This window comes from Notothenia rossii (genome assembly GCF_949606895.1).
Source record: "Notothenia rossii genome assembly, chromosome: 1".
NCBI classification, from domain to species: Eukaryota; Metazoa; Chordata; class Actinopteri; order Perciformes; family Nototheniidae; genus Notothenia; species Notothenia rossii.
In genome coordinates, this window is record NC_136912.1 from 96,621,405 (window position 1) to 96,642,430 (window position 21,026).

At 45.3% G+C, this 21,026-nt stretch overlaps 1 protein-coding gene across 1 annotated transcript in view; it reads right to left on the reverse strand.

The window, feature by feature from the left end:
* Positions 1 to 21,026, reverse strand: part of LOC307042396 (NACHT, LRR and PYD domains-containing protein 12-like) — a 52,291-nt gene that overhangs the window by 20,677 nt on the left and 10,588 nt on the right. Inside the window, exons 4-8 of the mRNA XM_079686259.1 lie at positions 14,139 to 14,374; positions 12,038 to 13,850; positions 11,136 to 11,309; positions 3,159 to 3,326; positions 1,613 to 1,783 (exon numbers count right to left, since the gene is read on the reverse strand). Of these exons, the coding sequence (XP_079542385.1) occupies positions 1,613 to 1,783; positions 3,159 to 3,326; positions 11,136 to 11,309; positions 12,038 to 13,850; positions 14,139 to 14,374 (2,562 nt within the window). The remainder of the gene's footprint in view (positions 1 to 1,612; positions 1,784 to 3,158; positions 3,327 to 11,135; positions 11,310 to 12,037; positions 13,851 to 14,138; positions 14,375 to 21,026) is intronic.

Here is a 21,026-nt window from a genome sequence, read left to right on the forward strand (position 1 = left end):
GAGAAGCTGCAGATAGAGCCATGAGAAATGACTCTGGAGAAGCTGCAGATAGAGCCATAAGAACTGACTCTGGAGAAGCTGCAGATAGAGCCATAAGAAATGACTCTAGAGAAGCTGCAGATAGAGCCATAAGAACTGACTCTGGAGAAGCTGCAGATAGAGCCATAAGAAATGACTCTGGAGAAGCTGCAGATAGAGCCATAAGAACTGACTCTGGAGAAGCTGCAGATAGAGCCATAAGAACTGACTCTGGAGAAGCTGCAGATAGAGCCATAAGAACTGACTCTGGAGAAGCTGCAGATAGAGCCATAAGAACTGACTCTGGAGAAGCTGCAGATAGAGCCATAAGAACTGACTCTGGAGAAGCTGCAGATAGAGCCATGAGAACTGACTCTGGAGAAGCTGCAGATAGAGCCATAAGAACTGACTCTGGAGAAGCTGCAGATAGAGCCATAAGAACTGACTCTGGAGAAGCTGCAGATAGAGCCATAAGAACTGACTCTGGAGAAGCTGCAGATAGAGCCATAAGAACTGACTCTGGAGAAGCTGCAGATAGAGCCATAAGAACTGACTCTGGAGAAGCTGCAGATAGAGCCATGAGAACTGACTCTGGAGAAGCTGCAGATAGAGCCATAAGAACTGACTCTGGAGAAGCTGCAGATAGAGCCATAAGAACTGACTCTGGAGAAGCTGCAGATAGAGCCATAAGAACTGACTCTGGAGAAGCTGCAGATAGAGCCATGAGAACTGACTCTGGAGAAGCTGCAGATAGAGCCATAAGAACTGACTCTGGAGAAGCTGCAGATAGAGCCATAAGAAATGACTCTGGAGAAGCTGCAGATAGAGCCATAAGAACTGACTCTGGAGAAGCTGCAGATAGAGCCATAAGAAATGACTCTGGAGAAGCTGCAGATAGAGCCATAAGAACTGACTCTGGAGAAGCTGCAGATAGAGCCATAAGAAATGACTCTGGAGAAGCTGCAGATAGAGCCATAAGAACTGACTCTGGAGAAGCTGCAGATAGAGCCATGAGAAATGACTCTGGAGAAGCTGCAGATAGAGCCATAAGAACTGACTCTGGAGAAGCTGCAGATAGAGCCATGAGAAATGACTCTGGAGAAGCTGCAGATAGAGCCATAAGAAATGACTCTGGAGAAGCTGCAGATAGAGCCATGAGAACTGACTCTGGAGAAGCTGCAGATAGAGCCATAAGAACTGACTCTGGAGAAGCTGCAGATAGAGCCATAAGAACTGACTCTGGAGAAGCTGCAGATAGAGCCATAAGAAATGAATCAACTGATTATTTAATGTTAATGTTGTTTTTATAGGCAATCATTGAAGCTTTGTTAGTTCCAGGTTTAATATGTGCAATAAGTTCATTTCAATAAGTTCTGAAATAAACATTGAACCAGTCCGGCCCTCCACTAGTACACATTTTTAAATGTTGGCCCACTGTGTATTTGAGTTTGAAACTCCTGCTTTAGAGAAACAAAAATATGAACAAAACAACAATTCCAAAAGTATGGATGTAATATATGAATGTAGAAGAGTCAGGTTGAATAACTAATGAAACATGAGATCTCCAGCAGGAACAGAGAGTCAGTGAACTGACCTGAGAGTCTCCAGTCTGCAGTCTGGACTCTCCAGAACATCTCTCAGCTCCACTCCTGAATCCTGCAGAGCGTTGAGACTCAGGTCCAGATCTCTCAGATGGGAGGGGTTGGACTTCAGAGCTGAGATCAGAGCAGACCAGCTGATCTCTGACAACCTGCAGCTCCTCAGACTGAATAAAGAAAACATGATGAGGAGAAAGAAGAGTTCATAATCAGATGTGTTTCTCAACATGTATAAATGTAAATATGTAAGTAGCAATAACTTGCAGAACTGATTGAAAGGATAATCATTGATCAGCAGTGAGTAAGGGGATCAATAAGCATCTGCTTCCTCCTGCTCCCTTTGGACACATATCATTTATTATTATCAATATTTTGTTGAATATATAAATATTATTATGAATATTGAGAAATACTGTATTCTAACAATACGCTATTCTGTTTTTCACATCTCTTCTTTTTTATTAGTTTTTTCTAATCTGTTTGAAATAAAGATGGAAATGAAAAGAAATGAAACATTGAAATGAATGAGATCAATAAAATGTGTCTCCTTCAGGAAGTAAACTTCATCATGTCAAACTAATATCACTTCTGATGACCTTTATTCAGACGTTATCGTTTACTAAATATTAAAAACACAGATTTACTTTTTACAGCTAACAGCAGATATCTATAACAGTTCCTTTAAGAACTTTATTTAGTACGTAAACATTTAAATTAGGGCTGTGCAATTCATCGTATTTTAATCTCGATTTTGTCTTGAAACGATTATGAAAACAACGTAATTGAAATAAAACGATTATTTTGCTGCATTCCCTTTCGCAACGATGCTCTCAATGCGTTACACACCCTGCCCCCCCCCCTCAAAGCCCCTCTCAGCAGGTCGTGCTGTGACTTGCAGTCTGTTTCATAAATCCATAGGAGCATGTCACAAGGGAAGCTTTAGTTTCTTTATTCTCCGTCTCTAGCGTCAACTTTCACTAACTCGTCCAGCCGGAGCCTCTCAGCTACTTCCTGTTTCCAGATGAGGGGTTACCAAAATAAGAGCACTGCGTGGAGCAGTATAATTAAACATTACAGGTTGAGAGTGACATCAGTTATCATATTTATATATGTTTAGCAGGTTGTGGAAGTGCGCTCCAAAATATTTGTTGATCTTCTTTATTGGTATTTATTATTTTTATATGATTTAAATGTAGATATAAATGTTTAATTTATTTTGTATTGGTTTTTCAGTTGAATTAAACTTAAAGTACATAAATCAACTGTTAAAAACATACTGTTCAAATTATCATTATTTGTTTTAAAGTTCAATAAATGGATGTTTTCAAAGTCAATGAATAATCGTATTTAATAATCCTGATTTCAGTTTTGATCAAAATAATCGTGATTATGATTTTTGCCATAATCGAGCAGCCCTGATTAAAATATGAATAAATCAACAATTCCAAAAGTATGGATGTAATATATGAATGTAGAAGAGTCAGGTTGAATAACTAATGAAACATGAGATCTCCAGCAGGAACAGAGAGTCAGTGAACTGACCTGAGAGTCTCCAGTCTGCAGTCTGGACTCTCCAGAACATCTCTCAGCTCCACTCCTGAATCCTGCAGAGCGTTGAGACTCAGGTCCAGAACTCTCAGATGGATGTTGGACTTCAGAGCTGAGATCAGAGCAGAACAGCTGATCTCTGACAGACTGCAGCTCCTCAGTCTGAATAAAGAAAACATGATGAGGAGAAAGAAGAGTTCATGATCCAGTCAGATGTTCAGGTCTGAAATGTGCAGCTCATCATCACTGCGTCCTGATCAATGATCTTTCCCTGAATTACAGAGACTGTCATTCTGTTATTGAGGATCATCATTATATCAGCCTCCTGGTTATTATCTGTGGAAACACGTCTAAATGTGGGAACATTAACATTTCTCTGTCAGAAAGTAAACTTTATGTAAAATAATGTTAGTTCATCTTCCGGTGAGCCTTTCAAGATGATAGAAAACTCTCCCAGTCAATTTGAGTTTGAAACCCCTTAGAAACACAATATCTTTGAATACAAGACCCCAAAAGGATGAGTGGGGTTAAAGGCAAGAAACCACTGGGGAAAACAAAAAAACTAGAACGAGGGAAAAGACAAGAAAACCAGAGACGGATGCGGGTAGTGAGGAGGAAGACATTTCCACGGCTGAGGCTATGCAAAACTTGGGCAGGGATATAAGAAACTTAAAAACTGCGTTAAAACAGGAACTAACGGACTTTAAGAACGACTTCAGACAAGCCATGGAACAGGAGTTCAACTCTTTCAAGACGGAGATGAATACAAAATTACAAAGCGTCGTTGGTGATGTCCGCAATGTTAGCACGATGCTAACTGAAGCAGAGCAACGGGTGGAGGGAACGGAGACCGTGGCCACGGACCTGAGAGACGCTCTGCTCTTTTCTCAACAGAGGCTGCTTCAAGCAAAGGTAACGGACCTCGAAGGAAGATCCCGCCTCACTCTGGAGGGGGACAGGAGTCCTCACTGTGGGGGGAGACAGGAGACCTCTGGACACTGTGGAGGGGGACAGGAGACATGAGTCCTCTGGACACTGTGGAGGGGGACAGGAGTCCTCACTGTGGAGGGGGTGGGAGACAGGAGTCCTCACTGTGGAGGGGGACAGGAGACATGAGTCCTCTGGACACTGTGGAGGGGGACAGGAGTCCTCACTGTGGAGGGAGTGGGAGACAGGAGTCCTCTGGACACTGTGGAGGTGGTGGGAGACAGGAGTCCTCACTGTGGAGATGGTGGGAGACAGGAGTCCTCACTGTGGAGGGGGTGGGAGACAGGAGTCCTCACTGTGGAGGTGGTGGGAGACAGGAGTCCTCTGGACACTGTGGAGGAGGTGGGAGACAGGAGTCCTCACTTTGGAGGAGGTGGGAGACAGGAGTCCTCACTGTGGAGGGGGTGGGAGACAGGAGTCCTCACTGTGGAGGAGGTGGGAGACAGGAGTCCTCTGGACACTGTGGAGGAGGTGGGAGACAGGAGTCCTCTGGACACTGTGGAGGTGGTGGGAGACAGGAGTCCTCTGGACACTGTGGAGGTGGTGGGAGACAGGAGTCCTCTGGACACTGTGGAGGGGGTGGGAGACAGGAGTCCTCACTGTGGAGGTGGTGGGAGACAGGAGTCCTCTGGACGCTGTGGAGGGGGTGGGAGACAGGAGTCCTCACTGGGGAGGAGGTGGGAGACAGGAGTCCTCACTGTGGAGGTGGTGGGAGACAGGAGTCCTCTGGACACTGTGGAGGGGGTGGGAGACAGGAGTCCTCACTGTGGAGGGGGTGGGAGACAGGAGTCCTCACTGTGGAGGTGGTGGGAGACAGGAGTCCTCTGGACACTGTGGAGGGGGTGGGAGACAGGAGTCCTCACTGTGGAGGTGGTGGGAGACAGGAGTCCTCACTGTGGAGGAGGTGGGAGACAGGAGTCCTCTGGACACTGTGGAGGAGGTGGGAGACAGGGGTCCTCACTGTGGAGGAGGTGGGAGACAGGAGTCCTCACTGTGGAGGGGGTGGGAGACAGGAGTCCTCTGGACACTGTGGAGGAGGTGGGAGACAGGAGTCCTCTGGACCCTGTGGAGGAGGTGGGAGAAAGGAGTCCTCACTGTGGAGGGGGTGGGAGACAGGAGTCCTCACTGTGGAGGAGGTGGGAGACAGGAAAATGGCGGCCAAGCTGTCCTCCCTGCTGGACACTGTGTCCCCCCCCCTCCTCACTGTGCAGCTCCTTCAGCGACAGGCTGCTGCACCCCACCTGTCTCACGGAGAGATACCGCAGGTCCTTCCTTCCTGCAGCGGTCAGACTGTACAACCAGCACTGCCCCTATAGACCCCCCCCCCCCCCACACACACACACACACACAACAACAAAGACTACAACACCCCTTGTTGTTAAACACCAACCACGTGCAATATGTAACACTAACAGCAAGCGAACATATTAGACAGAGAGCGTTGATCCATTATTTGGCTGTTTATTTACATTAATGTGTATGTTGCTGTTTATTGAGCATCCACTGAAAACCTGTCCAGCATCAGTAGCATGGCTTACGTGGTCACTTGTATAGGTTGAGGTTGTTCGAGGCTGTTTCTTGGCGTGGAGAGAATATTGCTCCACTTTCTCCGGTCCCTGAGATTGGGCTTCCAGTAGCTCTGGAGAGAGCTTTCGCACCTGTGGCCACTAACGGTCATACTTTCTCTGCTTTGTTTCAAGACCCGCATCAGAAAGCTTTTGAATGGTGCTACTTTTCCAGTTGGTCTACCTGCTCTTCACGTAGCTCTGCATGTCGTAGTTTAGGTGCTCTCTGGAGATAGGCACTGCTCAATCCACTCCTCCATACTATAGTAAGACCCCCCCGGAGGTCGAAGTTAATCTTAAATGTTTCCATCTTATGCTTTGTACGTTTGTTTCGTAATGGAAGAAATGTAAATATATTTATAAAACTGACAAGTCAAATCCAGCAATCTGATTGGTCGATAGCGTTTTTGCGGACCTCTTTGATTACAGATTTGAAAACATCGTTGCTTGCTTTAAAAGTAGCACAATTCATTATGTTAAACCTTCAAAAGTATCTAGATATCCCTGCCCTAAAGCCAAAGGAACTGCACACTGAATATGTTTTGCCGTTTGATGTCTATGTCTGGACCGCTGCGTCAAAAAGGAGGGCTTCTGCCCCGTTACTTCTCCGCTGCTTTCTTGTTCCAATATGAAAAGCAGCCCAACGGTATACTGTTTTTCTCAGACGCGGAGGGATACTGACTTGTTGTGAAAAGTAACTTACAATTCTACCCGTGGTATACGCTCAGTATATCACGGCTAAGAACCAATCAGATTGCTTGATTTGACTTGTCCGTTTTATAAACTGTAAATATATTCTGTGAATAACTGCAATAAGGCTGCTCCATCTTCAGGTCCGTTACAAACTGTGTATTTTTGTATTTTGTAAATTGTGTAATTCTTTTTTTTTAATCTTCAATATATTGTTCTGTTTTTTCTGCATACTTCTTGTTAAACATCAAGCTGTCTTCAGCTCTTTTTCTGCTGGAACAATGTAAATGTCCCCTCTGTGGGACGAATAAAGGTATTCTGATGAGGAAAACTAATTCAAACTCGATATGATAAGTCTGGATGCAGAGAAAGCTTTTGATCGAGTCAGTTGGGAATATTTGTCTCTGGTTCTGAAGTGCTTTGGTTTTACTGAAAAATGTGTTAATAGCATCAAAGCCTTGTACTCGGCCCCCACAGCGAGAACCAGAATAAATGTCTCACTGACCGTATTCAATTGGAAAGCTCTACTCGTCAGGGATGCCCCCTTTCACCAACACTCTTTGCAATCTACATAGAACCTCTGGCACAGGCAATAAGAGAGGACTGTAGCATACAGGGAACTACTATTAAAGACACAGAACACAAAACAGCATTGTATGCGGATGACGTATTGCTATATGTTCGTAACCCTGACGTCTGCCTTACTGCCCTTCCTGATCTCCTTGAACTGTTTGCTACATGTTCAGGCTATAAGCTAAATATAACAAGTCAAATATTAGCGTTTAACTGACATCCCTCCTCTGAACTCAAACAAAGACTTCCCGTTGACTCAAAAAGGAATAAAATACCTGGGTGTTTGGTTAACACGTAACCCGAGTGACTTATATAAAACTAATGATGAAGCTGTAAATAAGAAAATTAAAGAGGAGGAGCTTTAGTGCAAGAATAGAGATAATACAAATGTCAATGTTACCTAGATTGTTATACCTGTTTACGTCATCACCAATTAAAATCCCTAACAACCAATTTCAGGAATGGAACAAACAAATATCACCATTTATTTGGAACGGAAAAAAACCAAGGATTAAGAACATTACTGATTAATAAGCAGAGAGGTGGTATGTCTCTCCATAACCTGAAGGATTATTATTACTGTTCCCAACTCAAACCTCTTGTTCTGTGGTGTGACAAAGATATCCCAATGCAAGCCTTTGTGGGAGATCTCAAACTATTAAAAACATATCAAGATCACGTAAATCCTTTCATTTTGTTTTCCCTTCAAATATGGTTTGAAGTTGTAAAACAATTAAACCTGTGGAGCCAGAAAAGAAAGCTAAGATGGGAAGCATACGGTACAGATGTTAGACCGAATCGTTTGGATTCTGGATTCAAATATTGGAGGAATATTGGTATCACTGCTTACGGCAGACTAATGGGAAATACATCATTACAGCGCTTCCAGAAGCTTGAAGACAAATATAAGTGAATGATTCTTTCTGTTATTTACAACTTCGACAATCATTTTTTAAAGAAATTGCCAATCCTGAACCAAACAACATAATGAAATAATAAAATGTACAGTAAAGGCATACACAGGTGATTCGAAATCAGTAATTTCAAAACTTTATCAGGGACTTGCTATGGGTCGAGGAAACACTACAAGGTATATCACGGAGAGATGGGAAAATAATTGAATGTGAAAATAACCACTCAACAATGGGAAAACGTGTGAAATGATCTTCTCTACTACCTGCTCTACTCAATGGCGAGAATTCAGTTGGAGAAATCTGGTGCGTTTTTTAATTACTCCAAAGCTGGAAAGATATTTTACACCGAAACGATTCTTCGTGTTAGAGAGATTGTGGAGGTAGTGGAGCGGATCACCACCAAATAGTTTGGTCCTGCCCAAAGATAAAACCACTTTGGGAAAATGTCTGGAGATATGTGCAGCAAATCCTTGGGCTGCAAATACCAGTGACATGTATGTCCCTTTATTTGGGTGATCCACCGGAAGGAATTACAAGAAGCGAAAATATCTCTTAAAAATCCTCACTGTGGGAGCAAAAACAGCCATTACACGTAAATGGTTCCAGCTAGATATACCTACTATAGATAATTGGCTTGAAATGATTAAGGAAATTCAAGAGATGGAAAGATTGACCTTCCTGCTAAGACTGGAAAAAGATTTGTACTTAGCCAGATGGAAAAAAGGGTTGGTGTATCTGCTGGAATAGGACCGGAGGTCGTTGATGTGACCTCCCATCCTCTCATAATTTGACCTCCATACGAGGAGCTGTTTACTCTGACGACATACATTCAAATGTTTGTGCTCTTATTTAATTGTATTATCTCTGTATCCCTGAATGCATTGTATGTTTTGTTGAACTGATGTAAGTGCCTGGCTTTGTTTTGTATGTTTTGTACAGCCTGTCCTCCTACAAAAAACGACCATATAGGCCGATTGTTCATGCCCTTCTTACGACCCAGAGACATGTTTTAAAGTGCATGTTGTTTCTTACACGACCACTAGAGGTGCTCTAGTGGTCGTGTAAGAAACAACATGCTCCCGGCCCGTACATTGCAAACGCTCCGGAGGGACGTTTATTCACAAATAACCCTCTCTGAAAAATCCTATATTGTGGAATAGTTTAGACATTAAAATGCTTTTTGATTAGATTTCTGGCGAGAAGTGTATATTGCACTCTTAGAATCCACGTCGAGTCGATGTGTAGGATCTATAGTTTGATAGATATTACGAAGATGATTTGAGGTCTCGCCAGGATAACGTGTATGCAGCTTCCATGTAAAGTTAGTGTGGGTGAAAACAGTTTTCCGGTCTCGAAGTTTTCATAATAAAACCAGATATAGATATGATTACACAGTGATGCCTGCATTACTCATCCACTAAAAAACATTAGTTTATCCTTGTTAATTACACAATATTGATTGGTTTAAATTGTGTACAATGCTTTTGTGTTTTTAACCTTCGATTCAGAGAAACAAATAGTTTTTTAGGAGTTTAGACACTACAGTTTCCGAAGACACTACACTACCCAGAATCCCCAGCTACCGTTTGGGACTACAACATCCGCCTTGCTTTACAAACCCCGTGATTAGTCATCAGGCCCTGTGATTGGATGTTGGAGTGGCAGTGCGACAAGGTTACGCTGAGCGTCAACAGCTCTTTGAAATGGAATGGAACCACGGCTGACTTTCCAAAACTGGAATTGGACGGGTCCAGCCCCCGGCTCCAGCCCCCGGGTCCAGCCCCCGGGTCCAGCCCCCGGGTCCACCTGGTGCCCCTGTGTTTTCTCCTCCCTCCTCACCTGTCTCTTGTTTGTTTGATTAGTCATGTGTGCATTTAGGTTCTGTGTTTTCTGTTAGTCTTTGTTAGTTCCTTGTTGTTGTTGGACTGTGTTCACTGGGAAGAGTTCTGTCTTGAAACCTTGAAATAAAGGTACTTTCTGTTAATCTGCATTTGGGTTCTGCTTGTCTCTCTCAACCCTGACAAATATAAAAGTCAGCTGAATTAGTGTTGATCCTGCGAGGAGACGTATTGTGTGAAAAGAAATGTAAGATGTTGTTTAATTGCTGATATATTTATGATCCACGTCACGTTTTCAGTGTTGGCGGCAGTTCTTCCTGTTTGTCTAGAAGTCTTCTCATCAGAGCTCTATAAATAAAGAACCAGGGCAGATCTGTAATATGTAATGCAGCCGAACCGTGTATTACAATGCCGTTATGTGATGACCTCCAAAGAGAAAAGCAAGAACGCTCGGAATTAAGTATTATTTTAAAAATGTTTTCTGATTTCATATAATAAAAACAACATATCCCAAAATGCATTGCGGCTAAAACAATCGATGTTTTAGCCTATCAAAACCTCTGAAAAAGGAAAGGTGTCTCTCAGAATCGAAAGAGAAAAACCTATGGGAAAAACACAAAAGCATTGGACACAATTTAAACCAATAAATGATTAATTATTATAATTAACTGATAAACTGATGTTTTAGTGGATGAGTACTGCAGATATCTCTTTGAAATCATTTGATCATTGGTTTTATTATGAAAACGTTGAGACTGGAAAAACAGTTTTCAACCCCTAACTTTACATGGAGGCTGCCGCATCCCTCAAATCCTCCTCGTAATATCTATAGATCCTACATATCGACTGGACGTGGATTCTGAAAGTACAATATACACTTCTACCTAGAAATCTAATCAAAAGCATTTTAATGGCCAAACTACCCTACAATTTAGGATTTTACAGAGAGGGTTGTTTGTGAATAAATGACCCTCTGTAACGCTTGCATTCAACAAGAGCACTAGAGGGCGGACACTTTAAAACGTAATTATAGGTCGTATTAAGCGCTTTAACAAACGACATATTTGGTCGAATGAGTTGGAGCACTTGTTGGTTTTGGAATGAAAAAAGTCATAAATGAAAACTAAGTGTCAAAAAAAGTAACTAATATTAGTTCAGAGGAGCTTCTTTATTCAGACCATTTACTAAAGATTGAAAACATACATTTACTTTAACAACTAACAGAGGAAGAATAATAGTTTATTTAGGAAACAATCAGCTGTCCTGACTGCAGACTACATTTAGGGAAATATGAATAAAATATTTACAAAAGTATGGATGTAATATATGAATGAACATAATTAGGTTTAATTACAAACTGAACACATGAGATCTCCAGCAGTAACAGAGAGTCAGTGAACTGACCTGAGAGCCTCCAGTCTGCAGTTTGGACTCTTTAGTCCAGAACTCAGACGCTCCACTCCTGAATCCTCCAGAGCGTTCTCACTCAGGTCCAGATCTCTCAGATGGGAGGGGTCAGACTTCAGAGCTGAGGCCACGACTTCACATTCAGCCTCTGAGAGTTTACAGCCAGTAAGTCTATAACAACACATATATTACAACATGTGTTTAAAAGAGGGAACATTATATTAACCTCAAAGACTTCATGAGTAAAGATTTGACATACAGTATGTTCTGAATGACATTTGCTGATGCCATTTTATATTATGTGTAATAATATGAAATGATTATTATAACTGAGTTTAATGTGTGCGTTAATGTGTGATCACATGTCTGTGTTGGCTACCTTCTGCTGTCAGAGGCTGTTGCTAGATTGCTTCTCTGAACATCTGAACATTTATTTTGAACACAATCACAAATAACAAACCAATAAGGTTTCAATCTTTTAAACTAAATACCATCAGCAAGATGTTCTCCGTATATCAGCATTAAGACATATCTCTGGTATTGGTGGGGAATTATATAGATCCTAATTTAAACTCTAATACATGGTAATAAAAACCTCTGTGTTTAAAGATAAAGAAACTAACAGAAAGTAATAATAACTGATAACTGTAAGTCCTGCTGTGTGGTGAGATCACATGCTGAGAAACCTCTAGAGTCCTTCATGTGTTTGACATGACGCCTCCCTCCCTCAAAGGAGTATGAAGAGAGAAACTGTTCAATCTAACAGTTATTATAAATAAATAGAAGAACAGTTTTAATTTGCTCTCAGTTTTTAAACAGCAGAAATGTGATAGTGTTTATTTGAATAATTAAACTTCTGATCCACTTCAGTTTATAAAGTTAATCACATCTGGACTCACTTGGCCTTCCTGCAGTTCCTCACAGCTGGAATCAGTCTCTGTTTCCCCTCCGCTGATGTTTTGTACTTCTTCAGGTCAAACTCATCCAGAACCTCCTCTGACATCTGCAGCATGTCTGCCAGAGCAGAGCAGTGGATCACAGAGAGTTTCTTTGATCTTTTCTTTGACTTCAGGAACTCTGTGATCTCCTGATGTACTGAGAGGTCCTTCATCTCTGTCAGACAGTGGAAGATGTTGATGCTCCTGTCAGGAGAGCTTTTATCACTTCTCAACTTCTTCAGGTTGCTGATTGCTCTCTGGATGGTTTCTGGTCTGTTGTCTGTGCGACCCAGCAGGCCTCCTAACAGTCTCTGGTTGGACTCCAGAGAGAGGCCGTGGAGAAAGCGGGCAAACAGGTCCAGGTGGCCATTTCTGCTACAGAGTGATTTCTTCATGGCTCCTCTTAGGAAGACATCCAGGGATGGGTACTCCTGATCTCTGCTGTTACTGTTCTTATAGGGCCAGTCTCCCTGCAGGAAGTCCTTCAGCACCTTTGTGTCTCTGTTGGTGTAACAGTGCAGCATGTAGACTGCAGCCAGGAACTCCTGAATGCTCAGATGAACAAAGCAGTAGACTGTTTTCTGGAAGATCACACTCTCTCTTTTGAAGATCTGTGTACAAACTCCTGAGTGCACCAAGGCCTCGGTGAGATCAAGGCCACAGCGCTGCAGGTCTTCTTGGTAGAACATGATGTCTCCTTTCTCCAGATGTTCAAACGCCAGCCTCCCCAGCTTCAGGAGAAGCTCCCTGTCAGCCTCCGTCAGCTGCTGTGGACTCGTCTCATGTCCCTCTTCATACTTCTGCTTCTTCCTCTTGGTCTGGACCAGCAGGAAGTGTGAGTACATGTCAGTGAGGGTCTGGGGCAGCTCTCCTCTCTGGTCTGTAGTCAACATGTGGTCCAGAACTGCAGCAGTGATCCAGCAGAAGACTGGGATCAGACACATGATGTGGAGGCTCCTGGAGCTCTTGATGTGAGAGATGATTCTGCTGGACAGGTCTTCATCACTCCATCTCCTCCTGAAGTACTCCTCCTTCTGGGCGTCAGTGAAGCCTCGTACTTCTGTCACCCTGTCCACACACTCAGGAGGGATCTGATTGGCCGCTGCAGGTCTGGAAGTTATCCAGACGAGAGCCGAGGGAAGCAGCTCCCCCCTGATGAGGTTTGTCAGCAGCACGTTGACTGAGGACTGCTGAGAGACATCAGACACAACCTCATTGTTTCTGAAGTCCAGAGAAAGTCTGCTTTCATCCAGGCCGTCAAAGATGAGCAGCACTTTGCAGACAGCCAGCTGCTCTGCTGTGAGCTTCTGTAAGGTTGGATGGAAAACATGGAGCAGCCTGAGAAGACTGTACTGCTCACCTTTGATCAGGTTCAGCTCCCTGAAGGAGAGCGGGATCACCAGACTGACATCTTGGTTTCCCAAACCCTCGGCCCAGTCCAGAGTGAACTTCTGCACTGAGAAGCTTTTTCCAACTCCAGCGACTCCGTTGGTCAGGACCGCTCTGATGGGAGTCTGTTGGTCAGGTGAGGCTTTAAAGATGTCCTGGCACTTGATTGGAGTGTCATGGAGGGTCATCTTCTTGGAAGCTGTCTCCAGCTGCCTCACCTCATGTTGGGTATTAACCTCTTCACTCTGGCCTTGTGTGATGTAGAGCTCAGTGAAGATCCTGTTGAGGAGGGTTTCACTTTGATCAGTTCCTTCAGTCACACGTTCACATCTCCTCCTCAGACTGAGCCTATGTTCATCTAGAACCTCCTGCAGACCACGTTCTGCTGGAAGAGAGGAAACAGGAGAGAATCAGGAAATGCTTTTGAGAATCTAAAGGAAGGATCCTAGCCATCAGATATATTTACTATCTTCTGTAGAAGTATTTGCAGGGCTAAAGTTCTCCTTTAGATCTGTCCAGTGTTTCTACAAAGGAAAAAACTGCTGTCTGTTTTAAAACACTTAAACAATGCCTGGAAGAAGATCAGAGGACTCTGAGCCAATGAGAGTTCATCCAAGAGTAGAGACCCAGCGCCCCGACGGCCTAAAGACGCTGCATGTGTTCGGCCTCTTACCTCGTACAGAGCTGCTCTGACTGGCTGTCTGCAGGCCAGCTCTGGTTCTGGATCTCTTTCCACACTGGGGACAGGAAGGGTCTCCTGATGGAGGTCTCTGCTCCCAGTATGAGGTGATGCACTGTCTACAGAACCAGTGTCCACAGCTGGTAGAGACTGGATCCTTCAGGACGTCCTGACACAGAGCACAGCTGGACAGCTGCTGCTCCACAGGAACACCACTCTTCCTCTTCCCTCTGTGGAGAGGAACACATCCTTTAGAGGAGCTGATTCTCAACAAAGGTTCAACAGGGGGGCAAATTCTATTTTGATTTTAGAAAAAAGGTTTATATCTGTATATACAACACATTCTCACTCCCAACTCGGCCTATGTTGACGTCATGTCAGGGTCCCTGTCGTCACTTTCCAACGCAAGGGGGGGCCCTTTGGCGTCGAGTTTCAACTTTCGGCGATGTCCATAGACTTCCACAGAGCTCCTTGAACGTATGTAGTAGACGAGTTGATATCGCGAGCGAATGCTCCCCGCTGCGTTGAAATTCAACGGCCGCGGCCGGTTCTCTGCTGAAGCATACGATGCGAGACTGCGTTGCATTAAAAACATTATGCTCTCTATTGTCTTTATTATGCTTTAAACGTTATGTCAGGATCCCTTGGCGTCACTATCAAACACAGGGGGGGGGCTTTAGCGACAATATTCAACTATCAGGGCGTCCCATTGACTCGCATAGAGCTCCCTGAACGTTGGTAATAGAGGGGTTGGGAAAATTTTCTCCGCAGACCCATTCTCTCAGCGTTTATCAACCTTTTTCTTACTCAACATCAAGCCACACTTATTGTTTTTACTTCTTTATTTGAATTGAATAATGTAGGACTTTAGTTCCCGTCAGTTATGGGGAGAGTAGGGGCTCAGAAAACTGAAATCTGTATTGTTTCATCGTTTTTTCCTTCTAATTTTATATTCTTTTCTAAACCACACTGTTATCTACTCAACAACAACACATCATTATCCTTGTGTTTATTTATTTGTTTGATTGTATAATGTTGGACATTTGGAGTCTGTCAAGACCGAGGGTCGGAGCAGCTCATTCGAACACAGGAAGCTGTATTTTCAAAATAAGAGTTCATTTTAATATTATGTTTGACAATATATTTTTGTCGCCTAGCGGTTAAAGCATGCTATTGAATTGTTTTGTTGAAATTATGTTATATTTGATGAAAACATAAAAATATTAAGAGTACATACAAAATAGTGGGAAAGTAGAAGGTCAATGATAGAAATATAGATGAAAATATCAAGAAGATACTGTAAGTGATCTTGTTGCGACCTGGCTCAGAAGGCCACAACAAAGAGGAGACACAACACATTAACGGGTAGAAAAAGGTGTTTATTTGCACCAACAGGTCACATAAACACTGGGTATACTCATCAGAGCCTGGTGCCTGCAGGAGAAAGCAGAGAGAAGCAGAGAGGCTCTAAATAGCTGGGCAGGGCACCAGACCCAGGTGCCCTTAGTTACTGTAATCAAGGTAATCACTGGAGCCAATGCAGGACCACTTTTTCCAGACTTCAAAACAGGTAGGTCAGTAGACATCCTACGGCTCTGCATACGCGTAATAGTATAAACTGGAGACACACTTGGAAATTGCAAACCACTCTCCTCTGGCTCTACAGATGCCAACGGCCTGGAAACCACCACAGGCGGTGGCACACACGCCCACACAGCACTACCAGCAAGATCGTTGCCCAAAAGTGGCAACGCGGGACGCATGCCGATAGACACAACTCCCCGTACCAGCTCACAATCCAGCACTACTGTTTGACGTCGCACAGGAATCAAGCCCATCTCCATTCCCCTCATCAGCACAAAATCCCCCGTCTCTGTCTCTGATGAAAAAGGCAACACTGACTCAATAATAAATGAGTATCTAGCTGCTGTGTCACGCAACACCTTAATTGGAACATACTTGTCACTACCAACTACTGACACAACGGCTTCCGTTATGAACGGCCCAAAAACAGAACTCACATCCAAATCGGCACAAACCAGCTTCTTATCAGGCACCATGCCCGATCCTACACCCTGCGGCTTTTTAACCAAAACGGCAGAACACCACATGGCTGGAGCATATGATGAAGAACGAGGCTTCCCGTCAGGTTCCAGCAACGGACACTGCTCCTTCCAATGACCCTCTTCTCGGCAATAATGACATTGCCTGGTGAAAACTTTGCACCACCGCGGGAATAGCCACCATCTTCTCCACGTCTCCAATCACCCCTAGACCACTTCTCAGTAAAACTGCCCTTATGTGTCAACACAAAATCGTCTGCTAGTTCAGCAGCTCTGAGCGCGGTGCAAGGTTGCTGCTCATTTACATAAGTGGCCAAGCGCTGAGGGATAACCTCTTTAAATTGTTCCAATACAATGAGTTCACAAAGACCGTCAAAACTGGCAACCTTTGTTGCCGCGCACCACCGCTGAAAATGAGAAGTCAAATCACGGACAAACTCCATGTGTGTCTGCTTATCCCATTTGACCCAACTTCTGAACTTTTGACGATACGCTTCAGGAACCAGTTCGTATGATTTTAACACTGCTGATTTGAACACTGCTGATTTTACTCTAGCAGAGTCCAAAGCATTTTCGCCACAAACAGCTGAATAGGCCTCCTGTGCTCTCCCAGTGAGTACACACTGAAGTAACATCACTTTGTCCGAATCTGACCAGTTTCTTGCTTCTATGCATTCAAATAGAGTAAAAAAGATGTCAGGGTCACGCTCATTAAACTTTGGCACTAACCGCAAGTAAGAAATAATATCGCCATTACCTGATGCCGACCTATCAGAACCATCCTCCACCGGAGCAAGCTTGCCCTCTCCAATCAGCCGCAATCTAGCATATTCCACCTCACATCTCATCTTCTCCACCTCTAAACGCTTCTCTATCTCCTGCTGCTGACCCCTCAACTTCTCCTGCTCCATCCCCAACTCCAACTTCAACCTCTCCTGATTAAACTGCATGGCCAAAAGCTCCTTTTGCTGCTCGAACGTCAAACCAGCTGTCTGAACCACTACCGGCACGACCCCTGCCGCCCCAGACTCGCTCTTCTTCAACACTCCCCGCTCAAACAAAGCTGACACGATGACAGCCTTAATCTCATGTTTCCGCTTGCTCCCTACAACAGCAATTTCATTATGCTCTGCTATATCGACCAACTGCGCCTTCTAGCAATCATCTAAGAAAGACACTGAGGGCGCATCCACAAACGCCGACAAAGAAGCCATAATATTTTACCTATAACCAATCAGAAAGCAACATTTAAAACTGCCAACACGCATGGGCAAAAGACAAACCCAACAGAGACTTTTCCCCCTAACTGCCTAACCAAAATGTTACTACTCTCGCCTAGTCTTCATGTGGCTTGCGGCGGCTAATTACGCACTGGAACCCGGCGGAGTTATGGAGCGACCTGCACGCAGGTAACACCAAGAAATCACGCGGATGTGCCCCCGAGACAGCTGTCCGAAAACAGCTGACACTAACCACGTCGCCACAACACTACGAAAAAAACAAACAGACACAAACAAGGGGAAACGCCACTTAAGCCTAGCGGTGAAAACTCTTTACAAAAGCGTAACAAACAGCAACACCTTACCTTCTGATTGTTACACAAAACCTGACGACATGTCAAACACTAAAGCTTCCTGAAACCCAAAAAACATGATGTGTCCCCCAAATAGCAGTGCCAAGCCAGCACACAGCTGGACCACATCAACTAATCAGCTGCTCAACTGACGCCATGTGCTCTGAGCACTACATAAACTTTCTGGGAATAACCCGTCGGGCGAGTCCCCATTTGTTGCGACCTGGCTCAGAAGGCCACAACAAAGAGGAGACACAACACATTAACGGGTAGAAAAAGGTGTTTATTTGCACCAACAGGTCACATAAACACTGGGTATACTCATCAGAGCCTGGTGCCTGCAGGAGAGAGCACAGAGAAGAGCAGAGAGGCTCTAAATAGCTGGGCAGGACACCAGACCCAGGTGCCCTGAGTTACTGTAATCAAGGTAATCACTGGAGCCAATGCAGCACAGACGGAACTGAGGTTACCTACTGTAACCCCAGCTTCTATGAGTAAATGGCGCAGCCCTCTAAGGCTATCGCTATTGGGTAATCCCCCTGCGCCCCCGCGCAGCACTGAAACACTTGTATTCCACGCCCACCCGCAAGGTGGGCCCCACCCTCGGGCCTCCTTTCAGTATAAATAGGAAGGAGGCCCGGCAATCTGCTCCCATACCAAATAACTTTTCTTCAGCTATTCATAGAGCCAGTGGGGCCCAGCGCTTAGAGGGCTGCGCCATTTACTCATAGAAGCTGGGGTTACAGTAGGTAACCTCAGTTCTATCTCGTATATGGCTTCGCCCTCTAAGGCTATCGCTATTGGGTTAAGGGCGAAGCATGATGTAGTCTGCGCCCCACTGGGTCCGCCCGGCACTAGAAGCACAGACACACCTGCTAAATAACACCCCCCTGCCTGTTGTGCCATGCGTAATCGAGCATCACCGTACCTGGAACATAGCAAAACATGCCTATCTTCCCTGACGGGGTGAAGGCTGGGAACAATACATACCGGCCGCTGTGAGAAACACTTTGCCCAGTGACAAAAAGAGGGGGAACAGCAGCTCTCTGTGTGTCAGACAGGAGAGCGCCTAACTGGATCCCTGACGTCACTCACTCTGACCAGGCACTCCGTACAGGGTGTGTCAGAGAGGAATGGGAGACATCCTTCAAATAAAAATGAATCAATGAACAGGGGGAAGACCAAGATGCAGCCGTGCAAATGTCTTCCACTCCACATTCCTCCGTGCAAAGCCGTGGAGGAGGAAATTCCTCTGGTGGAGTGCGCATTGATGTTCTCCGGGGGCTCCACCCCAGAGGAGACATGCCTGTGACACAGCCTCACACAACCTGTGTGACAGCCGTTGTGCAGACAGAGGCTGCCCGATCGAGCGCTCTCTATAATGCACAAACAGGCGCTGAGAATGGCGCAAGGCAGCCGTGCGCGCCACATAGCAGGACAGCTCACGCACAGGACAGAGGAGATGAGACGTGGCTTCTTCCTCCGACCTGTGAGGAGGGGGAAAGAAGCCATCCAAGGTGATCACTCTCCACTCTAAAGAGCTTGTGATGACCTTAGGCATGAAGCCGGGTTAGGGCGTCAAACAGCTGAGCTGCATCTCCTTGGATCCGGAGGCATGACGGAGCCCCAGAGAGAGCAGACACATCACTCACCCTTTAGCTGATAGAGTCTAAAGTAATACTACTTTGTCTGACACCAGTTTAAGGGGATCCTGGTCTAAAGGCTCAAATGGGGCTTTGCTTAGTGCGCGTGACACCAAAGCCAAATCCCACTGAGGCGCCAGTAAGCGTGACACAGGTCTGAGTCTCCGTACTCCTCCATAACACGGCTGCTGCGCTCTGCGAGCCCCTCGGTTAAATTCTCCTGGAATATACGATGCTCTGATGAGAGCAACGTGTGTGCGCGCCCAGAACAGCAGCCGCCTGGCTGCGTTCAGAAGCTGTGCAGATCGTACTCCTCCCATGCGATTGAGGTAGGCTGCTTCCATAGCCGTGGCCTGTTGTCTGAGCGAATCAACACATTGATTGAACAATGGGGCGACTCCCCCGTTCTTTTCCGAGATTTAGAAAAATAGCGGGGTAAAAACCGCGCAAGACTCTGTTCCTGGGAGGACAGGAGTGTTTCTTGTATCCCATGGAACTGCTGGGGGGAGAGGCTTCTCTGTGATGTGCCGTAATGGTCGTCATGGTGACGAGCCACGCCATCGCCGCCGCTGCCCGTGAGGCAAAAGGGCTGCGAGGGAGTTTCCACACGCTGCATTTCACTCCGTCTCTCATCATGAGGCGCCCTACACGCCCAGGGGATGAGAGGTGTGTGCATGCTGTCCACACGAGGCCTTATAACGGTGCTCGTGGTTATTATGACCGTGTGTAGGAGGCATATCTGGGACAGAGGAATGCCGCGAGCTCTGCAGTTTATAAACCAATAGGTTAAAACAGCAGGCTTCTGCAGCGAATGAACCTCCTCTGGAGTGTCCCCCTGTTGGAAGAGACCCAGGGGGATCATCACGTGACCAGCTGACGCCAACGCAGAGCAGCTGCGTCACGGAGAGGGCTGTGTGGGTTGTGACACGCCGGAGGAGACCTGTCAGTTCCTCCCCTCGCTGCCCGAGAGTCGCGCTCTCATGCTGGCTGAGTTTATCTCCACTCCCAGATAACGATTGTCTGAGAGGGAAGAGGACAGCTCTTCTTCCAATTAATTATGAAACCCAGGCTTTGACAGATGCGATACGAGATGTACCGTCTGGAAAGCAACTTCCTCCCTGGGGCGAGCCAGCAGATAGCAGGTCGTCCAGAGGAAACACACTCTCATCCCTCCTCTGTGGAGTGGCTCCAGCCTTCTCTACATAAATGCGAGGAGCCAGGAAATATTCGAACGGCAGACGATTGTCTGGTCTGATATTCCCTGAATGGAAAACGCAGGAATTTCCTGTGTTTTGGGATGATGGGTGGAAGGATGCATCCTTCAGGTGGAAGTATGCATCCTTCAGGTGGAAGTATGCATCCTTCAGGTGGAAGTGAACCAGTCGTCCTGGTGAACACATTCCAGCACCTGTTTGATCGTCAGCATGTGGAATACTGACAGATCCAGGACGTCTCATTCCCCCAGTCTTTTTCGGGATTAGAAAAATAACGGGAGTGAAAACCCCTGATTTTCCTCCCTTTGAGGAACCCTGGAAGTATCCTCTTTCAACAGGAGTTCCAGCAGCTCGGATTGGAGTGCAAGACATAGCTTCTGGGAGGACAG